The 18024-nt window shown below is 42.4% G+C and overlaps 1 protein-coding gene across 1 annotated transcript; it reads left to right on the top strand.

Annotated features, from left to right (window-relative positions):
- The first annotated feature begins 397 nt into the window (after positions 1-397).
- On the top strand, positions 398-16017 carry LOC308084001 (terminal nucleotidyltransferase 4A-like). The gene is made up of 12 exons (XM_080426463.1): positions 398-1653; positions 2362-2485; positions 4437-4483; positions 4622-4742; positions 5763-5870; positions 5968-6096; positions 9260-9473; positions 11169-11295; positions 11527-11630; positions 12187-12380; positions 14044-14181; positions 14304-16017. Exons 1-12 carry the CDS (start codon positions 590-592, stop codon positions 14742-14744), a joined length of 2811 nt encoding a protein of 936 aa, XP_080282589.1. The 5' UTR covers positions 398-589; the 3' UTR covers positions 14745-16017.
- Positions 16018-18024: the final 2007 nt, after the last annotated feature.

Consider the following 18024-nt stretch of genomic DNA (forward strand, 5'->3'; position numbering starts at 1 on the left):
GGCTATTTGATAATAGCTGATCTACAAGCTCACAAATGAGCTTGTAGATCTGCTATTGTCAAATACAAATCTTGGGGAAAAAGAGAAAATGTAGGAATATTTTCAAATCCACAAAGTCGTGTATGGGGGTCTCTGACTCTGGCACAAAATATTTTCAGAAGGTTGGGTCTACAAATACATGTTAATTTGACATGAAAATGTTTGAGAACCACTGGTTTAAACCATAGACTGTATAAAATGAAGGGTTTAAGCAGAAAAAAACAAGCCCAAAGTCGCTTATAGTAAGCGGACATGGCAACCCTGGTCGAGCCTAAAGGGGGTGTGTTCAAAAGGTTTAAATCCCACACACATGCGCACTGGGCTCTTACTTGGCTAGTGGGTGCGCCATATTGGCTGACAGGGGAGTGGAGTTCGAACAAGCTGCTTGTACAAAAACCCAACAGATCTCCCGGACATGAAGCTAAAAGGATAAGTACAAAAAATATATTTTAACATTTGTTTGTGCGACCTGGTCCGGCCAGCCTGCGTGTCATTGATTGTCCCGCGGGGAGATCTATAGATTGTACCGGTCTCTCTCAACTCAAGTTCAATGGATCCCGGCAGCACTAGCAGCGGATCCGTTTGGATCCAGCAGCAGCAGCAGCAGCAGAAGGGATCTGATCATTCCTTAGGGATGATGCACTGTTGGGGAACAACCTCTCAGGGATTTACAACTAACTCCAGCGTCAGCGGCGGCATGCAACGGAACTTTCCGATGCAAGGTGCATCATGTCTGCCGTGCGTTAAGAAGAACACGCCGGACTCGTGTAATAAATATCACGCTGCACCGACGACGCCGGCAGGAGGAGGAGGAGGAGGAGGAGGAGGAGGAGGAGGGGTGGCATTTGGGAAACTGACGAAGCAGCAGCAGCAGGATAATGGTGGAGGAGGTGGTGGTGGGGGTTTGGGGGGCGAGACGTCGTTCAGTATTCGTCGGAAGGGCTCCTTGTCGCCGTCCTCCTGCTCTCTGGACTCGGACGAGGCGGCGGAGCTGAGCTCGTCGCCCTGCGGCTCGTCGCTGCAGATCAACGAGCAATGCGAGCATCTGAACGTGGTGGAGGAAGCCAGCCGCTTCTTGCACCTCGACGTCGAGCGGCAGCAGTTCAACGTCGATCCGTTCAGACAGCAGCAGCAGCGCTTCACTCTCTCCCCGGCTTCTCTTCATCACAACGTCGCTCAGCAGCAGCAACATTGTCGCAGCAGCAGCAGCAGGCAACAATGTGGCAGCAGCCACACCCCCGGGGGGATCACCACACATCACCACCACCATCAGACCCACAGCCCCCCCGGGGGGGCAGTCAAACATCACCACGGGAATCATCATCATCATCATCGTCAAACCGACAGCCCTCCCCCGCCCGGCCCCGGGGGAATCAAACCTCACCACCACGGGAATCAAACCCACAGCCCCCCTCCTCCCCCCGGGGGGGTGGGAGTCAAACATCACCAGTATCTACATTCTACTACTACCGGGCGCATGAAGAGGCAGCTGAACAGGGCCAACACCTTCCACGGGATCAACCATTTACTGTCCAATAATAGCTGTACTGGGAACTATTCTTCAGACTCGTACAGTATATGGAAGACGAGGCGATACAGCGCTGGTATAAATGGGTAAGAGCTTTTTTTGAAATGTGAATATGACCGGTTTTTGGTCCAATGATAATCCGACCACGAGCGACCCATGCTGGTGGGTAACGTTAGTGTTAATGCCGGCATGCGTTTTGTAAGACATTGTAGTGACGTTTTACTAACGTGATCGAGTATGAACCCTGGCAGAGAAAGCTGACTCCTTTAACACTGCAGCGGCCACAGCAGAGCATAGAATCAATTTGCTGAACTAGCCAGGGAAATTACACTAATTGGTTAGATGCTGCCAGCCTCTCTAAACTAGTGTTTCTAAAACAAAGTGTTTTCTTTTCTTGAAGTGGTTCTAATAAATGGACCCTTGTGGGTCTGTCATTCTGAGGGTGTACAAGTGGAACCAAGTTGACCCGATTTGGTTCGATGTGTGCACTCTCAGTTATTATGGGGGTCCTTGAAGTAAGAGAAAATAAGTTTGAGAACCACTGCTCTAAACACACATCCATGGCCATGCAATCCATTGTTGATTGAATACTTCATTAACAGTTTGAAAATTGTACAGTGGTACGATTATACAATGGTGCTAAAAGGGTAACTCAAAGCCCTGAGGTCTTATTTTCATTGGGGTCCTGTGTATTCAATTGATTCATTGGTTCAGTACCAGTGACTGGTGCTATTGTTTTATTTTCAACCAGCACACTGTTCTAACACACTTCTATATCCCCCTTTTCACTGTAGTCTACACGAGGAGATAGTAGACTTCTTCAACTTCATGTCTCCGCGCCCTGAGGAAGAAGCGATGAGGAGAGATGTGGTGAACAGAATAGAAGGGGTCATCAAGGACCTCTGGCCCACAGCACGGGTGAGTGTCTCCACCATGGCACAATACAGTTTGTACTCTAATAATAAGGTGGTGAGTATATTATTAGGTAGCCTACTGTACCTCTACTATTTGGTCAAGGTCCTGCTTGCTAAATTCAGAGAATGCAGAGATTGTAGTTATTTGCCCCAAGCAACATTTTACTAACTTGGAAAGAATCTATTTAGGTTAATAATAATAAAATAAACAGTTACACTTTTCTCAGCCTTTCCTTATTTTCTCAATCTGACAATTGTAATGTCTGTTCTCCTAAAATGGACAAGCTGTTGCATTGCATGGGTGGCACTAAATTGTGCTGAGTCCGGTTAGTAGAGAACAGCCTAAATACAGTATGTGTCATGGAATTATTATAAACCCCTGTTTCAGCTCTTCTGCAATGGTTGTCGTCTTTGCTTTATGATACATTTCTTTCCCCTTTTCATTTAAGCGCCCAGTTGTGTGGATTGTATAGCACTTTGATAATTTTTCCTGAAGACCTTGACATTTGTCATGTTTTAGTTTTAAAATGTATATTCACACTCACAGCGAGGTTTTAATATGCTATAGTTTTCCTATTTTATGCTTGTTTAATTTGGCGCTTAAATATTTAAACAATATAATCAATCAGAAAATTCAAGCATAAAATATGTAACTCAAACGGTGCAGGTCAGGAGTAATGTACCTGTCCACCTCTGCTTAGGGGTCGAATCAACCCGCAGTGCATCTAACTTGGCCAAGCATTTATATGAACTAATTAATTAAGTTCAATTCCTCACATGTGAACATATCTGACAAATAAACAGATTCTGTTATTATTTAAGTTTAACATACTAGTTTGTACACTACAGCATAGGCCTACATGCACTCTTTTGCCATAATTTAATGTCCAATTGCCTGGTTTACATTTCATTACCAAATGGAAGCTGGCCGGATGTAATCCCCCCCCCCCCAAACGAATCCTAGAGTTACTGTACTTGGAACAAGCAGCTTTTCTTGGAAGCGTTCTAAACCCCTGTTTAGAATTTGAGCTATCCCTGGCCCTCTGTGACTGTGATTTGGAGCCTCTTGACATACAGATGTACTGTTCTAAACAAGTGCAGTGTTGACGTTTAAAATTTGAATGTAATTTTGCGGTTGCTTTTTCTTAACCACTTAAAGCCCATATGGTTGAGCGGCGTAGTGTATTTTCCAGTTCTGCTATTTTCAGCGAAAGCTTGCCCCACAAAACCGATGCTGGGGTTTAAGTGGTTTAAGAGAAAAACATAACAAAACACTTCTGTTTTTAGTGAATAAAATGTTATTTTGACCAATCTGTATATAGTATGATAAGTAAAATACTAATTAGATCTTCTTCTTTGTATATAGTCAGATGTAGTGTTCAACATTGTGGAGGCATACCCCCCATGCCCCTGTCTATGTAGATTAACCCATTTAGACCGGGAAAGCCTATACGTTGTTATACTTTTAAAAAAAAATCTGTGTCATTTTATGTATATTGTAACGGGATTTTTATTTTATTTATTGAAAATAGAAGATTTTCTGAAAACTTGGGTTAGGATCTAGAAGGCATTTTTAAAATCGGCCTCAGGTCTAAATGGGTTAAAAACAATTTCAAACAGATGCACAATGGAGCATGATCATAGATTTGAACTGTGGAAAAGAAATAAATTGCCAATCTCAGTGTGAGCCCAAGGGTTTAAGTAATTAAGTCAATTGATCTAGTACAGCTCTCACTTTCCAAGGCATCTGACAAATACGAAGGATGTTTAACAATGAGGGTTTAAAAATGATTAAGAAACGATGTTTGTTGTGCCTTTCTGCGAGAGAATGCTTACCAACCATATGGTAACTGTGCAGTGCGCAGTGAGTGTCCCATTTTGCTCCCATAACACATCTGACAACAGAGTGGCAGACCAAATCCAGAAAGACACCAATTTCTGTTTGTATTTTGCAGGTGGAGATATTTGGCAGCTTCAGCACTGGACTATATCTACCTACAAGGTAAATGTTGTGGGCCTGTGTGCATGCAATCAATTTTTTATATCTGCCTTTATGTTGCCATAACATTAAGTACTGTCAAGATGTATTTGATTCTGTTTTGCGTCTTAAGAGGTTCTTAATTAAGCCTTTTGTTTCCAGTGACATTGACCTGGTGGTGTTTGGGAAGTGGGACCAACCCCCTCTCCAGGAGTTGGAACAAGCCCTGAGGAAACGCAATATAGCTGGATCATATCCTATCAAAGTCCTGGACAAAGCTTCGGTCAGTACTGAGTGGTAGACCCCAAGTAGTAAATCTGAATTCTTTGTCTTGAGAATTCGTTTGTTAGGCGCAAAAAAAAATCCAGTGCCAAGGGGTGACCCGATGGCACTGGGTGCTATACTCTGATCAGCGAGACCCCTGGTTAGATTCCTAGCTAGCCGGACCATTTGCTGACTGTCAACCCCCCCTACTCTCTCTCTCTCTGCATTTCCTCTTTCTCCACTGTCCCTGTTAATAAAGTGCCAGAAATATATCTTAAAAATAGATAATAATCTAGTGCATAGAGAAATCCACAGTTTTCCCAGCGCCTCAAGTGTTGTCAGATTTTCATGTGTGCCTCATAATAGAACGATAGGATTCTGGTTAAAAGTCAACCTTTAAGAAATGCAGCTGGGCATCGTTTTTAGCAAAATGAGAACACAATTGGATTCAGAAAAAGTTGGTAAAAATGTAATAGAAGGGAAGTCTGCACACTGTTCTGTAGCTCCCAGTAGTTTTATTTATTTATTTATTATTAAGGCAACAACGTTTCGACCCGTGTGGGTCTTTGTCAGGTTCAGACCTTTGTAACAAAAAAAAAAGCATGGGTTTCCGAGGCTAGTTCAGACCTGACGAAGACCCACATGGGTCGAAACATTTTTGAGATGTGCGTGCTTCCCTCTTGGACACTATTTCAAGCCTTCAGACTAACAATTGTTCATCATAATGCTTGTGCTATGCTATAAGTACATGAGATTTTGTGTGCATGTCTCCCTAAGGCCTGGTGTAAGGCCATTGTATATGGCTACATCTAGGAAGGGCGGTGTTGTGTACCAAAAGTAGGTCACTGTGACCCTAAAAACTCCATCACAATCACTGCTTCATGCGTTGGGGGACGGTGGTGTGGATTGCTATACTTTCTTTAGAGCAATAGTTTTTTTTTTTCAGGCTCTTTCTCCAACAATTACATTAAGTTAAAACATTCTATTTTCAGCAATTCAGATTTTCTCCCCCTGACTTTTTAATTTGCCCTGCCAACAGGTGCCGATCATTAAGCTGACAGACCAGGAGACGGAGGTAAAGGTGGACATCAGCTTCAACATGGAGACTGCAGTCAGGGCAGCGCAGCTCATCAAGAGCTACCTCAAGGTAAGCCTAGTGGAGACTAACTGCGTTAACTGTGTTTTTTTTTTTTTTCAAGAGACCTCTTTGTTAATCCCTCGATCTTTCTCTTACTGTTTGGCAGAAATACACTGTCCTTCCTCCCCTGATCTTTGTGCTGAAGCAGTTCCTACTGCAGAGAGATCTGAATGAAGTCTTCACCGGTGGCATCAGCTCTTATAGTCTTATCCTTATGGCTGTCAGCTTCCTACAGGTACATACACACACACGTCTTATTTAAGGCCCCTGCATGCTACCAAATGAGGTGATCACCCTATCACCTTTAGGTGAGATCACCTTTAGGTGATTGGGTGATCACCTCATTTGGTACCATGCAGGGGCCTTTAAACTCCTCATAGCTCTCGAGGAGCACATGGTCTGTGCAGTAACTGGTCGAGCCACAAGGCACCACCACATCTGCTTTCTGCCAGTGTTGGTGACTATAGCTTAGATTTCCATGATATTCACTTTGTTTTTCACTATATGATTTCCACTATAGCTACAGCAACTTGGTTGATGGGGAAGACTGGACATTTTCTGATGGCCAATGTGCATGACCAAGAAGGTCACACACAATGCTTTTTCAGTAGTTTATTAGTAAGCAGAATGTTCAAACAGACCGTGTTCGTGGTTTATTTTAGATTGTCTGGCATAAATACATCCAAGTGAAAAAATTGTCAAAAGGAGGAGGCAGAGCGCACAGCTTATATGGTGAGGTACTAGCCACAGCAAAGTAGAAGAGACTAAGCGATGAGAAATATAATTGTTTTAAAAACCCATGTTTTGACCCGGAGGTCTTGTGTGTGTGTGTGTGTGTGTGTGTGTTTGTGTGTGTGTGTGTGTGTGTGTGTGTGTGTGGCGTTGGAACACTGTTGTCGTCTGGGTGGTGTGGTCGCTGTCGGGTTGTAGGGAAGCTGCTGCCCGGTATGGTTAATCCATTAGACCTGAGGCCGAATTTTTTTTTCTGAATTAAAAAAATCATGTAGCTATAGCAAAAACTAAAATGACACTGATGCTTTCCCGGATTGAAAGGTATAACAACATATAGGCTTTCTTTCCAGGTCTAAATGGATTAATGTAGATCTAAATCAAACTCATTTAGAGTAATTGATCTGGGCTAACCTACCACAATATAACATAAGCAGCACACAATATTTTAAAACAAAAATATGTTTTAACCTTTTATTCCCTACAGCCGGTGTCCTAGATTTAGAGTACCAAAACATTATGTGAACCTTAGCCTGATTTCGCAGAAAGGACAGCCATTTCAACTTATTAACTATAAAGCAGGAATGAATAATAATGTCAGTCTTACCATGCAGTGTTTCTAATTCTTAAAAGATCATGCAGTGTTTCTAATTCTTAAAAGAACACAAGTGTGTCCACATGTTCATGGGCTTGATGTTTTGTTTGTTGACCACAGTGGAACACACTCAGCTGGAACCAAGGTAGTGGCTGGTATCGCTAGGTACTGCTAACTTAAGTAGTTTTGCTCCGATACGATTGTAGTATCTGGTCTGATACTTTGCTTAATATGTACTCTTTAAAGCCCTGGTACTCCTACCAATGCCATAGCGTCACGCTGAGTGACACACAAAACATAAGCGCCATTGCATTTACCATTGCGAAATCCTGCATGCAGTTTACTCTGCCTTGACTGTCATGCCTCTTCATGAGAGAAATCGATGGAAGCGTCAGACTCTCGCGTCATCAGGCTTTCCACACGGGTCATGGCAGTTAAGAGATTCTTTCAATGAACAGCTTGTCTCTCATCAAACTAACTGCACATACTGCCCTGCTGAGAAGGTAATTAAGAAGAGTCATAAATCTCTATAAACGTCAGCTCTCTCCCTGTGAGGGCCTAATAATTTATGCTTCGACGTACGATGGTGTCTCACTCCAAACATGGCGAATCTACAAGCCCACAACGCCTTGCTCAACATTTCTGAAAAATTGTTGAAATGGCCGATCTACAAGCTTAACGTGTTTTCATGACCTCACCATCCTTAGTTGATGAGTCGCTGAACTCTCCTTACTGTGGGCTGGGCTTAAGGTTCTCTGTATCCTTATTTTGTTTAGCTACAATAGTTTTTGGATTATATTGTGTGGATTTTCTGTGGCATTACTTTTGTTAAAGAGGCGCTTATAAGTTTGGCAGAGTAGTGGCTCTACTGCTGCAAGCAGGAGGCAACTTCCTCTGTGCTTTCAACTAGTTTTCAATCCATTTAGCATAAAGCTCCTTCCACTGTTGAAACCGCATGGTGCCAAAATCAGCACGGCTCCATTAGGAGAACACAGCAAGACTTTAAAGCAATATTATACTCTGCCATTGAGTCGGTGGGAAGGCTGCACAGGGATGTTTCTTTTTGCCCATGGTAAACTTGGCCAGTACTGCCTCTCAGGCTGGTGCAAATCCAACTCTGGTAGGCTTGGCATACCCTGACCATAGCCATCTCCAACCTTAAACTGAAACGTAACCATTTGATAACGGAGCTTCTTGGTACACATTGGAATAGACACTATGGCACATAAAGACACAGACTGGGAGACACAATTCAGGGTAGTACCTCAACTGAGAAGGCTGGTCGCTCCCACTACTTGAGGTCTGGTGATTCTATCCACTACTACTCGGTGGATTGACCAGACTTTTATATGTACAAGCTCAAGAACTTGGGAAAAAAAGAAACAATTATTTTAGCTTTAAATACAAATTCTTTAAGTTGTTAAATATTAGGCCACACTAGTCAATTTTGGTTGTTAAACATTAGGCCATACTAGTAAACTTTGGTTGTTAACTTTGGTTCCATAATGTTAATGTACTGGTAGCGTAATCTTTTATAGCGCTGGTAAACTTTGAACCGCTGTGATCACTGCAAGCGGAACTGTTCTCATGTCAGTAGGGAAACAAATTAATATCATCAGTTTACTTAACAGTTAATTTATTCAATTTCAAGATCAAATTAATACATTGTTTAGTGTAAATTCAGATTTGAAGATCAGATTTTTCATGGTAATAAAATAAATGTTTTTGATGTCAACTGGTTTTGTGCTTTTTGTTAGTATTGAAAGATCTGTTCAGGTACTGTTTTGGCACCGGTATCGAAACAACTTAACGGATAAACTGGCATCAGCAAAATCGCCATTTAAAATGCATCCATGATAGGATGAATATATGAACAGAATATGATTAACAGATTAATGATACATTTTCATGTTCATTAGTTCTCTACAGTTTCACAGGCAGTCTGTGAACCTCGCACACGAAGCAGATTGTCTGGAGTGCTGAGTTTTACATCAGTTCATCCCCAGTTGACTGTTTGGAACTCAGTTGGGACTTACTGACTTACTGTATGTGTCCTCTGTACTGTCTGTTCCAGCGCCATCCACGGATCGACACGCGGCGTACCAACATCAACCTGGGTATCCTGTTAATTGAGTTCTTTGCGCTCTATGGCCGTGACTTTAACTACCAGAGGTTGGGCATCCGGGTGAGAGATGGAGGGGCATACGTGGCCAAAGAGGAATTGGCCGAGGCCATGGGCAATGGAAACAGGCCATCCATGTTATGTATAGAAGACCCTCTACAGCCAGGTGAGATCAACTGACATGTGGAAACATGGAGGATACATGCGTGTGACAAATTGTTATTTTGTTGGGCCAGTTTTGATTGTGCTGCATTTAACGTTGTGGTGGCTTTACTCTGTGACAAAATGATGAAGATGATTACATATCCATTACAATCACTTCCTTGAGAAATTAAAAATGTTTATACTCTGTTTTAAGTGGAGATTGTTTCCCTTTGATGGAGTGATTTCAAGTAGTCGATGTGATTTTCATAATGTCTTATTATTGGAATGTGTATGTAGAATGCCATGTTCATGGCACAATGCGTGGTGACGGATAGTGAGCCGGTAGATGATCTATTCTTGGCAAATATTTGTGGAGGGGACAGCAGGCCACGTCTAGGGTCCTGGGGGACCCCAGTCAACAAAGTATATAGGGTATTAAGTGGTTAAATGGAAAGCATGGGTTTTGTAGTCTTCCGCTGCATGCGCTACCCTAAAGGTGAGAGAACTGTTTTTATCCAGATAAAAACGGGAACAAAAGTCGCCCCTCAAGGGGACTGCCTAACATAGGGTGAAAATGAGACCAGGTGGAGGCTGTGAAAAATGGCTTGGCATTTCAGGTTGACGTGGTAAAGGAGGTCAGTGCTTTACAAAAGGCATTTTTATGCTGGATAGCTGAAGTCTGGAGCGCTGCTTGGGTGTGGAAGGATCGGTCAGATTTGGCTGGGTATTGGAAGTTAGGGGTGGAAAATATAATCGATTCATAGATTAATCGCAATTCTGACATGGACGATGATGAATCGATTCACAAATGTCAAATCGATTATTAAAATCATCATCATATTGCACAGAGCAGCAGCCAGATTCTGTTTTGTTATCAGAATATTGAGCACCCTTTGTTTTAAGTCAGTATCTTACAAAAGGACTTGTTTATTTTCTTGTTGTCTGCAATTGTTGATGTTGGCATTCTTCCATTTGTTTTTATTATCAATAAAAGATAATGGAAGTAAATTAATCGCAATGTATCGGAATATAATCGAATCGTAGCCCTCTGAATCGGAAATCAAATCGTCAGGTACCTACTAGCAATTAGGTACCTGACGAAAAAAAAACCTATTGGAAGTGTTAATTGTTCTTCTTGCAGTAAAAAAAAAAAAAACCTACAAAAAACGCTAGAGGATGTTAAGAGGTTTTGTTCTGACTAAAACATTAACTCATTACAGTAACTGTAAGTAGCATTCAAAAAGTACATCCAAACCACCCCTCCTACAAGTACACGTCAATAAAAAAAACTGGTAGCTATTCAAAATGACAGTCTAATTTGAGAACGATCTTTCTGTCAGCTACAGCAGAGCCCCTTCTATTGGGGACAAAGTTGTGAATAGCCATCTCCCAGCGGAAAATGGATCACTACACCAACAGCAAGTATATGGATGCTGTAAGCACTGCATCAATGTCCATCGGACAAAGCCATTTAAGCCGTGTGAATATATCCTTAATTTTAAGGACGTACAACCTACTGTTTGTTGAACTGTTCAGCCTCTTTACCACTTAAACCCTCTATACTTAATAAACTAATTCTTAGTTGACTGGGGTGGACTCTGTCTAGATGTGTCAAAAGTAAAATTTGTGTATGTATATGTTGTAATGTCAGTCATTTATCCCATGTTGTTCGGCTTTGTAATGATTTTCTTTCTTTTACTTTTTATGAACCTCATAGCTAACGATGTGGGCAGGAGTTCGTATGGAGTCCTGCAAGTCAAGCAGGTGTTTGACTTTGCCTTCATGGTGCTGAGCCATGGCGTGTCTCATCACGCATCCAACTACCCCAACAAAGAATATGACAGGTTGGTTTCTTCAACTTAACCAGGGGACATGAAAATATCCTTGTATAATTATCAATTAATTGCAATACAGGAGGCAGATATTATCATGTCCGTTTGTTATGTACTACTACCATGTTATTAATATATTACAAATTTAGAATTTATAATATTTTGGTTACCAATCCCCATTATTTGTGGTTATCACTGGCCTGCCTAACATACTGGATGTGTTCTATCCTCCCTTCCTCACAGCACTTTAGGACGCATCATCAAAGTGAGCCCAGAAGTGTTGTTTTACAGGGACTGGAGCATCAGAAAGTGGGGTATCAAGCAGTACGCCAAGCTAGGGAATCATGGTAATTTTGTGTTTATATTGTGTTTGCACTAACCCTCAAGGCCTGATTTACATTTAAGCATATGTACAAGCTCACATGTCGATGCAACGCTTATTTTTGCGTGTGACACTGGTGCGCAACCAAGTATAACTCGGGCTTAAGGAACTGTGAGCCCGAGCTTTTTCAAATATGTGTGTTCTAAGAGCTATGTTTGGTACTTATCAGACATAGGCACTCAAAATTGGATCATGCTTCTTGATTAAATGACTCCACATTGAAAACCAAATGCTTGAATTTGATCACTATACTCCACATTGAAAACTAAATGCTTGAATTTGATCACTATACTCCACATTGAAAACCAAATGCTTGAATTTGATCACTACAAGCACAATTAATTATGAAATGTTCAAATCGTTAGTACCACGTATGTCATTATGAAGACCAAGATATGGAAAACCACCTTCATTTTGCTGACAAATTTCGTAAAAGTTTTAGAATATTTTATTTTTTACATTTGTGATGTTGATAAATGACTTTGTGCTCTAAATAAATGGGAATATGATTATGATCCCAGCTGTAGAAACCTGTGAGCAGCATCTTGCCAGGCTGATGTTGTCTTCCATGGAGGATCAGAGGGACTCTTCGTCTCCCCTTAGTGCTGACTCGCCGTCACCGTCGCCCGTCTCGCTCCCCAGCCCTCAGCACCATTCTTGTTCCTCGTCCTCATCATCCTTGTCAGCATGCTCGCTGTCCTCTGGGAGTGATGTAGTAAGTTTTAGCCATGCCACTGGCCCCTGATGGTCGCAGAACTGTCATGTAATTCCTCGCTGGGCATTGTTGCATCATATGTATGTAATCGAATACTTCTGGTGATTCATAATTAAAGCGTTGCTTTTCCCCCCCTGTTACAGTTCAGTTTGTGAACATGCATCCCTTAACTCTTTAACTGCCAAAAACGGGAATTCCCGTCCGATGGCTCTATGGCTTAGCCTGGTAAACACCCCCTCCCTCCGGAAATCTCATGCATTGCATTGCATTTGGTTTCAGGAAGGAGGGTCTGGGATTGCTCACAGAGTAAAGCTGCCCGAACCGCTGCGCATACGAACCAATCAGCGGCTGCTAGGGGCGGGATCATCCAATCACCTGCCTAGTAGCTTGAAAAAATGAAACTCTGTCTGTCATCGATTCTGCGCCCGAAGTCTCAGATGCAAGTACGCTGTGAAACAAAATGTGTGTCGCAAGCTTCTTCCATTTGACGGAGTGAGGTTATCTATGGCTATCATGGCCACGGACGGAAATGACGAAAATATTTTAATTTTTTTTTTTTTAGAATGTTTTTTTTTTTTTTTTTTTATCTCAAAGAAACTAGGAGATAACGCTATCCAAAAAATTGCTGCTCCATTCACTTCAATGTTAAAAAACAAACGGAGGAAAAATGCACCTTTTTCCTGGCACTGGGACGACACAGTCTGAAATAAGTGTGGCAGTGAAAGAGTTAATGTGAAGCACATTATATGGCGTTCTTCATCTTTGATTGATCATTCAATATTATAGTTCAATATTATTGTGCCAAATCACAACAAGTTGTCTCAAGACCCCCCCACTCCTCACCCCCGCAAGCAAGTATTTTTCAGCATGAAGGAAAAGCTCTTTATGGGACAAAACCGAGGCAGAACCAGGCTCTAGGTTTGGTGGCCAAATGCCTTGATCATGTTGGGGGGGCAGACAGACTGAGAGAGGGAGAGATGCATAAGAGGGAGAGGGAGAGAGAGAGAGACGAGCAACAACATTTACAACTTTAATGACTTCAATGACAATAGCAGGTGTAATAATAGTGTAATACAATAACGGTCCACAGCTGTGTTTCATGGAAACCCTTGATCCGTAGCCAGGGGGCCACAAGCACGATCCATGGGAGTTATGATAACAAGTTCAGACCCTTGATCCACAGCCGTGGGGTTCCGCAATCATAGTCTATGGAAGCTTGCAAAATGGGGAAGGAACAGAAACTCCCGGGAAGAGGTGCCCCGAAAGTTGAGTTAGTGATGTGCCTATGGGACATGAATGCATACTTTGCCCAAATTGTTACAAGCTTTATCAAAAAGCATTAACCCTGGGGAAAAGGACAAGTGGGGTTTCTGTATTTTATCATCCAGCTGAATAATTTAACCGTGTAGCTATTGGACAACACTAACCGTTGCCAAAAGAATAGGGTACGGTGTTATGTGCTGATGAGTGCCCTGAGGTTTTTCTCATGTAACCAAGAATAATGGTGGTGGTGTGTATTGTTAAATCCTATGGACTTGACTGCCAAATGGGATGAGTGTGATGTGGAGTGAATGCTCTGCATTTTATTTCCCCACCTTCCATTATTTGTCCAAGTATAAGCTGCATTTTCTTATGTGTCTGGATGTGTGCATATGTTTTCCAGGAGTCTGACTCTCCTCCCAGCAGTATAACTGCTATGCCCCTCCACACCATCAGCCTGGCCCCAATCCAGCCATTGCTACAGCTGCCCACTGATCTCAGAGCCACACATCCTGCTGGCTTCATCCCTAATACAACACAGGTTGATTCTTTTTTCTTTTTTCTTTCCACAGTTCAGATATAAATGTCAGTATAATGGATGGAGGTCAATATTATGCCACCTTCTAACATTGTGCTCTTTGGTTTGTTTCACACCCGGTTCAGATGCCAATTCCAGCCAACATGACCCTCCCCTCCCTCCAAGACTGTCAGTTCTACTGTGAGAATCCACCTTCCATCAGTGCTGTCCGCCGCCAGACAATGCAAGCCTCACCCGTCGCCCACTCCACCGACTCCCCAAGCACTCTACCCAGGTCCCACCACCTCAACCATGTTCAGGTAGGAGGACAGCAAGGCCACGGTTACTCCACAAGACTGAACTACCCCTCCCCTGTTGAAGCACACACCTTGAGCTTCAAGCACAACCAAGCCAGTGGTCTCCGGCATCAAAATCCTTCTCAAGGTCAATTCCCCAGTCCCCAAGGTGGATTCGCTCACCACGTTCAGAGCCCAGTGCCAGAGTTCAGGAGCCAACAACCGTGTAACCGTAACCCCTGGCGACGCAGGAAGAGGGACAGCTTCTTGCCTCTCAACCACAGCAGATGAAACATTAAAGCTTCATCATCTGACTCGTCTTTTGATTGTCCCAAGTCAATTCCACTTGACTTTTATTGCTGAGGACCTTACATGGTACAACTTGCGTCTGAAAGCCCTGAATGATCCAGAATACAGCCTAAGTTGATCCAAGTTTAGAATGATCTCTCTCCGTTTTTATATCACGGCAGGCATCCAGGGATGCCACTAAGCTCTTGCCCTTAACGGTTCAACCTGACTCTGACTATAAGACGAAACTGGTCCAACTAAGCGCTCATTCAGATGACTTGTTTGCTGGTGCCACTTCATTTGTAAACCCTGGCCGTAGGTCATCATCACAGACTAATCCGAAACACTTGTTTTTAACTTGATGCACACCAGCAAGGACTCGAGCAAGCTGTGTGAATTTCAATGCTGATGCAACAGATGAACATTTATTTCTGTGGCTGAGGACATTTTTAAAAAGATGGTTGGTGTGGTCAGGTGTCTTTTGACATAAGGTGATATGAGTTGGTATGAGTCACACTATTGATGTCAATCTATGGATCACGGCAGTGCCTGGAGACATGGCTGTTTGCACCGGCGAGATGGCAGCTTGTCAGAGAAACTTACGGTGGCAAATGGTCGGCTAACAAACATTTGAAACCACACTCTTTTAATGTATTACAGGTGCTCTTTCACCACACAGACTGACATTACATCTTGGGACTATTTTGTTTGTTGAAGACTGCCAGTGTATCACTACACACTGGAGCCTCTTCAGCACTGGCATAATTCAACAAGTGAAATGGTTCCCAGATATAGTATCGGTCTGTGAAGAAGATCTCCAGTAATGCGTGAAAGCTGTCTCTGTGGCTTAATTTTTTTTTGTTAGCCGGTCCCATTTACCATATTTATCTTTGACAAGCTGCCATCTTGCAGGGGCAAGCTGCTATGTCTTCTAACAGGGGACTCTGAAAGTGACCGTCCATAAATTGATATCACTAATAGTAACTCAAACCGCATTGTCAATAAACCCAAACTATACCTTGAAGACTAGGTTCCGAGCGAAATGCCACATGTTCAATTGGAATCCCCTCATCTATTCCCCCTAAATGGTTTGAGTCAGTCTGGATGCATTTCTGACAGCATTTCACTGTTGTTTGAACCTATGCATTTCACTGTTTGAACCTATAAAGATCTTCCTTGGGCTTTCTAAGTAGGATCAGGTTTTTACTGTGCTTTTGATTGGAAGTTGGGTTCATTAGGTCCTCTGAATGCAACTCCCTTAGTGGCTGTGATATTAACCAACAAGGTAACTTATGACTCAGACTGTCACGTCTTACTTGTCGTCTGTATGGACAGAATCAAAGCACTACCTTCCTACCTATACAGCATAATGCTGACTTGATTTATTTGTGTAACGGCACAAACGGGCTTTGTCTCAAGTGCTTTAACTGTGACGACTTGTTTGAATGTACCATTTGTTTATTTTTGTGTGTTCACCGTGGTCATTTTTTTTTGTTTTTGTTAACGTTTATTGTCTTGGACCTATTTTGAAACAAAACACATCAATAGGGTGCAAAGTTTGCATCACAAAGGGATTTATATGATCACGTTAGCACTACTAGTAATTGCATTGTGTACTGTACCACCTTACTTTACAGTTTGCAATTTTGTGCAATATCATTTGGTTTTAATTTATTGACATTTTACCTTATTTGTAGGGTTGTGCCCACTTCTAGTTTACTTTTATCTCCCAGACTACCTTGACCTGTGCAATAGATGGATTTGAAGGCCTTGAAAGGGATGTGCTTCCATTTTCCCAACAGAAGAGGGAGCTTTGGGATTAGAAATGTGCCAAAAAGCCACATCATGATGCTAACCTCTTAAATGTCATATTTGCCATCGCACTATTAGTCACTTGAAATTTTACCTGTCCAAATGTAATTGTATTGCTACCACTGGCTTTCATTTTAAACATCACTTCATTGATTTCAATTTGGGATAATTTCCCACAATATGCAGTAGACTAAATTGGGGGAAACAACTTTAACTTGAGCAGTTTTTGGTGCTACATGTTACCAGCGATGCAGTTATTTTAGGCCTTATTACTTTTTTTGATTCTTTGTTGACCTCAAGATGGCATTTAAAAAATGCTCTCTTACGGTTAGATCGACTGATCAGTAATAGCCTGTTCTCCCTGTTGTCTCAGAGCCATGTGGTTCGGCTGCAGAGGGCTCAAATAGATCTCCATTTCTGACTTTGGGAACCGGCTGCACCGTCCGTTTTCCGTAGAGCTCTCTAAAGTCTAGAACCAATGACCTGAAGCGCTGGTTGCAGATGCTCGCTGGTCTTTCAGATGACTGACCTCCATGTTGCATTGTTGACCATCAGACGCAGTCTGTTGTGTGTTGTAATGCAGATGGACGGCTCCTGCATCTTTGTCAGCGTTGGCAGACACAAATGTCTTTTAGCTGGACTTCCAGCGCTGAGAGACCAGAGTCTCATCAGTAACATCTTCTCATCCAACCATTTCCTGCCTTCTGCATGGTGCTTCTCCATATCAATCCTTGGGCTCTCCTGAGCTTGGGTGGCTTCCTGTTGGAGCTCATCCTGTGATTGGCTGTCTCTGTGAGTGGGTTACATTTTTGATTCTTTACTGCCTTTTCAAAAATGCCCTTGTTTTAATATCATAGTGTTACTTGTCATTCATTGACTATAACCACTGCCAGTTTTACGTTTATGCTTTGATTTTTCACACAGCCTCATGGTGAAGGTTCACTTCAGGAACAGACTTCTACTGCAGCTAGTGACTATCGGCATTTTGTGTTTTGCTGTTTGTTTTTTTTCTTCCCACAATTTGATATCGAATGACTTGATGAATGTTTAAAGTCTGCCATTTCACGGGGTGGTTTTCGATCCAATATTTAAAGTCAGTATTATTATCACTGTTGGTCAGATAAGCATATAACATAACCGCCCAGAAGATGGGATTTAACGGAGGAATCTTAAGGTATAGGTTCCTGTTAATGGTGTATGGCGGTAACCAGTTCTAAAACTAAGACGATAGAATACCATTCCCATGTATTCTGTATATTATTGGTGTGATTACAAATTACAACAGCATGGTCAACTCCTGTTTTTACCAATGTTATCGTGAAGACTCAAAGTTATTCACAACGGTACCCCTTACAGGGCACAGCTTTTGACATGGAGTTGCTTGATTATAAAGGATGCCTAGTTTCACATGCGTTTGCCATGAACCAAATCTCCAACTGTTGTTGTCTGTCTGTGCCATAATAGGATGGGT

Source organism: Gymnoscopelus braueri (assembly GCF_963280865.1).
Source record: "Gymnoscopelus braueri genome assembly, chromosome: 4".
In the NCBI taxonomy this organism is placed as follows: domain Eukaryota; kingdom Metazoa; phylum Chordata; class Actinopteri; order Myctophiformes; family Myctophidae; genus Gymnoscopelus; species Gymnoscopelus braueri.

Coding starts and splice junctions, on each gene's coding strand:
- LOC308084001 (XM_080426463.1), top strand. CDS start 590: ATGGATCCCGGCAGCACTAGCAGCGGATCCGTTTGGATCCAGCAGCAG. Junction 5,871..5,967: donor TCATCAAGAGCTACCTCAAG/GTAAGCCTAGTG, acceptor ACTGTTTGGCAG/AAATACACTGTCCTTCCTCC. Junction 11,631..12,186: donor CGCCAAGCTAGGGAATCATG/GTAATTTTGTGT, acceptor TTATGATCCCAG/CTGTAGAAACCTGTGAGCAG.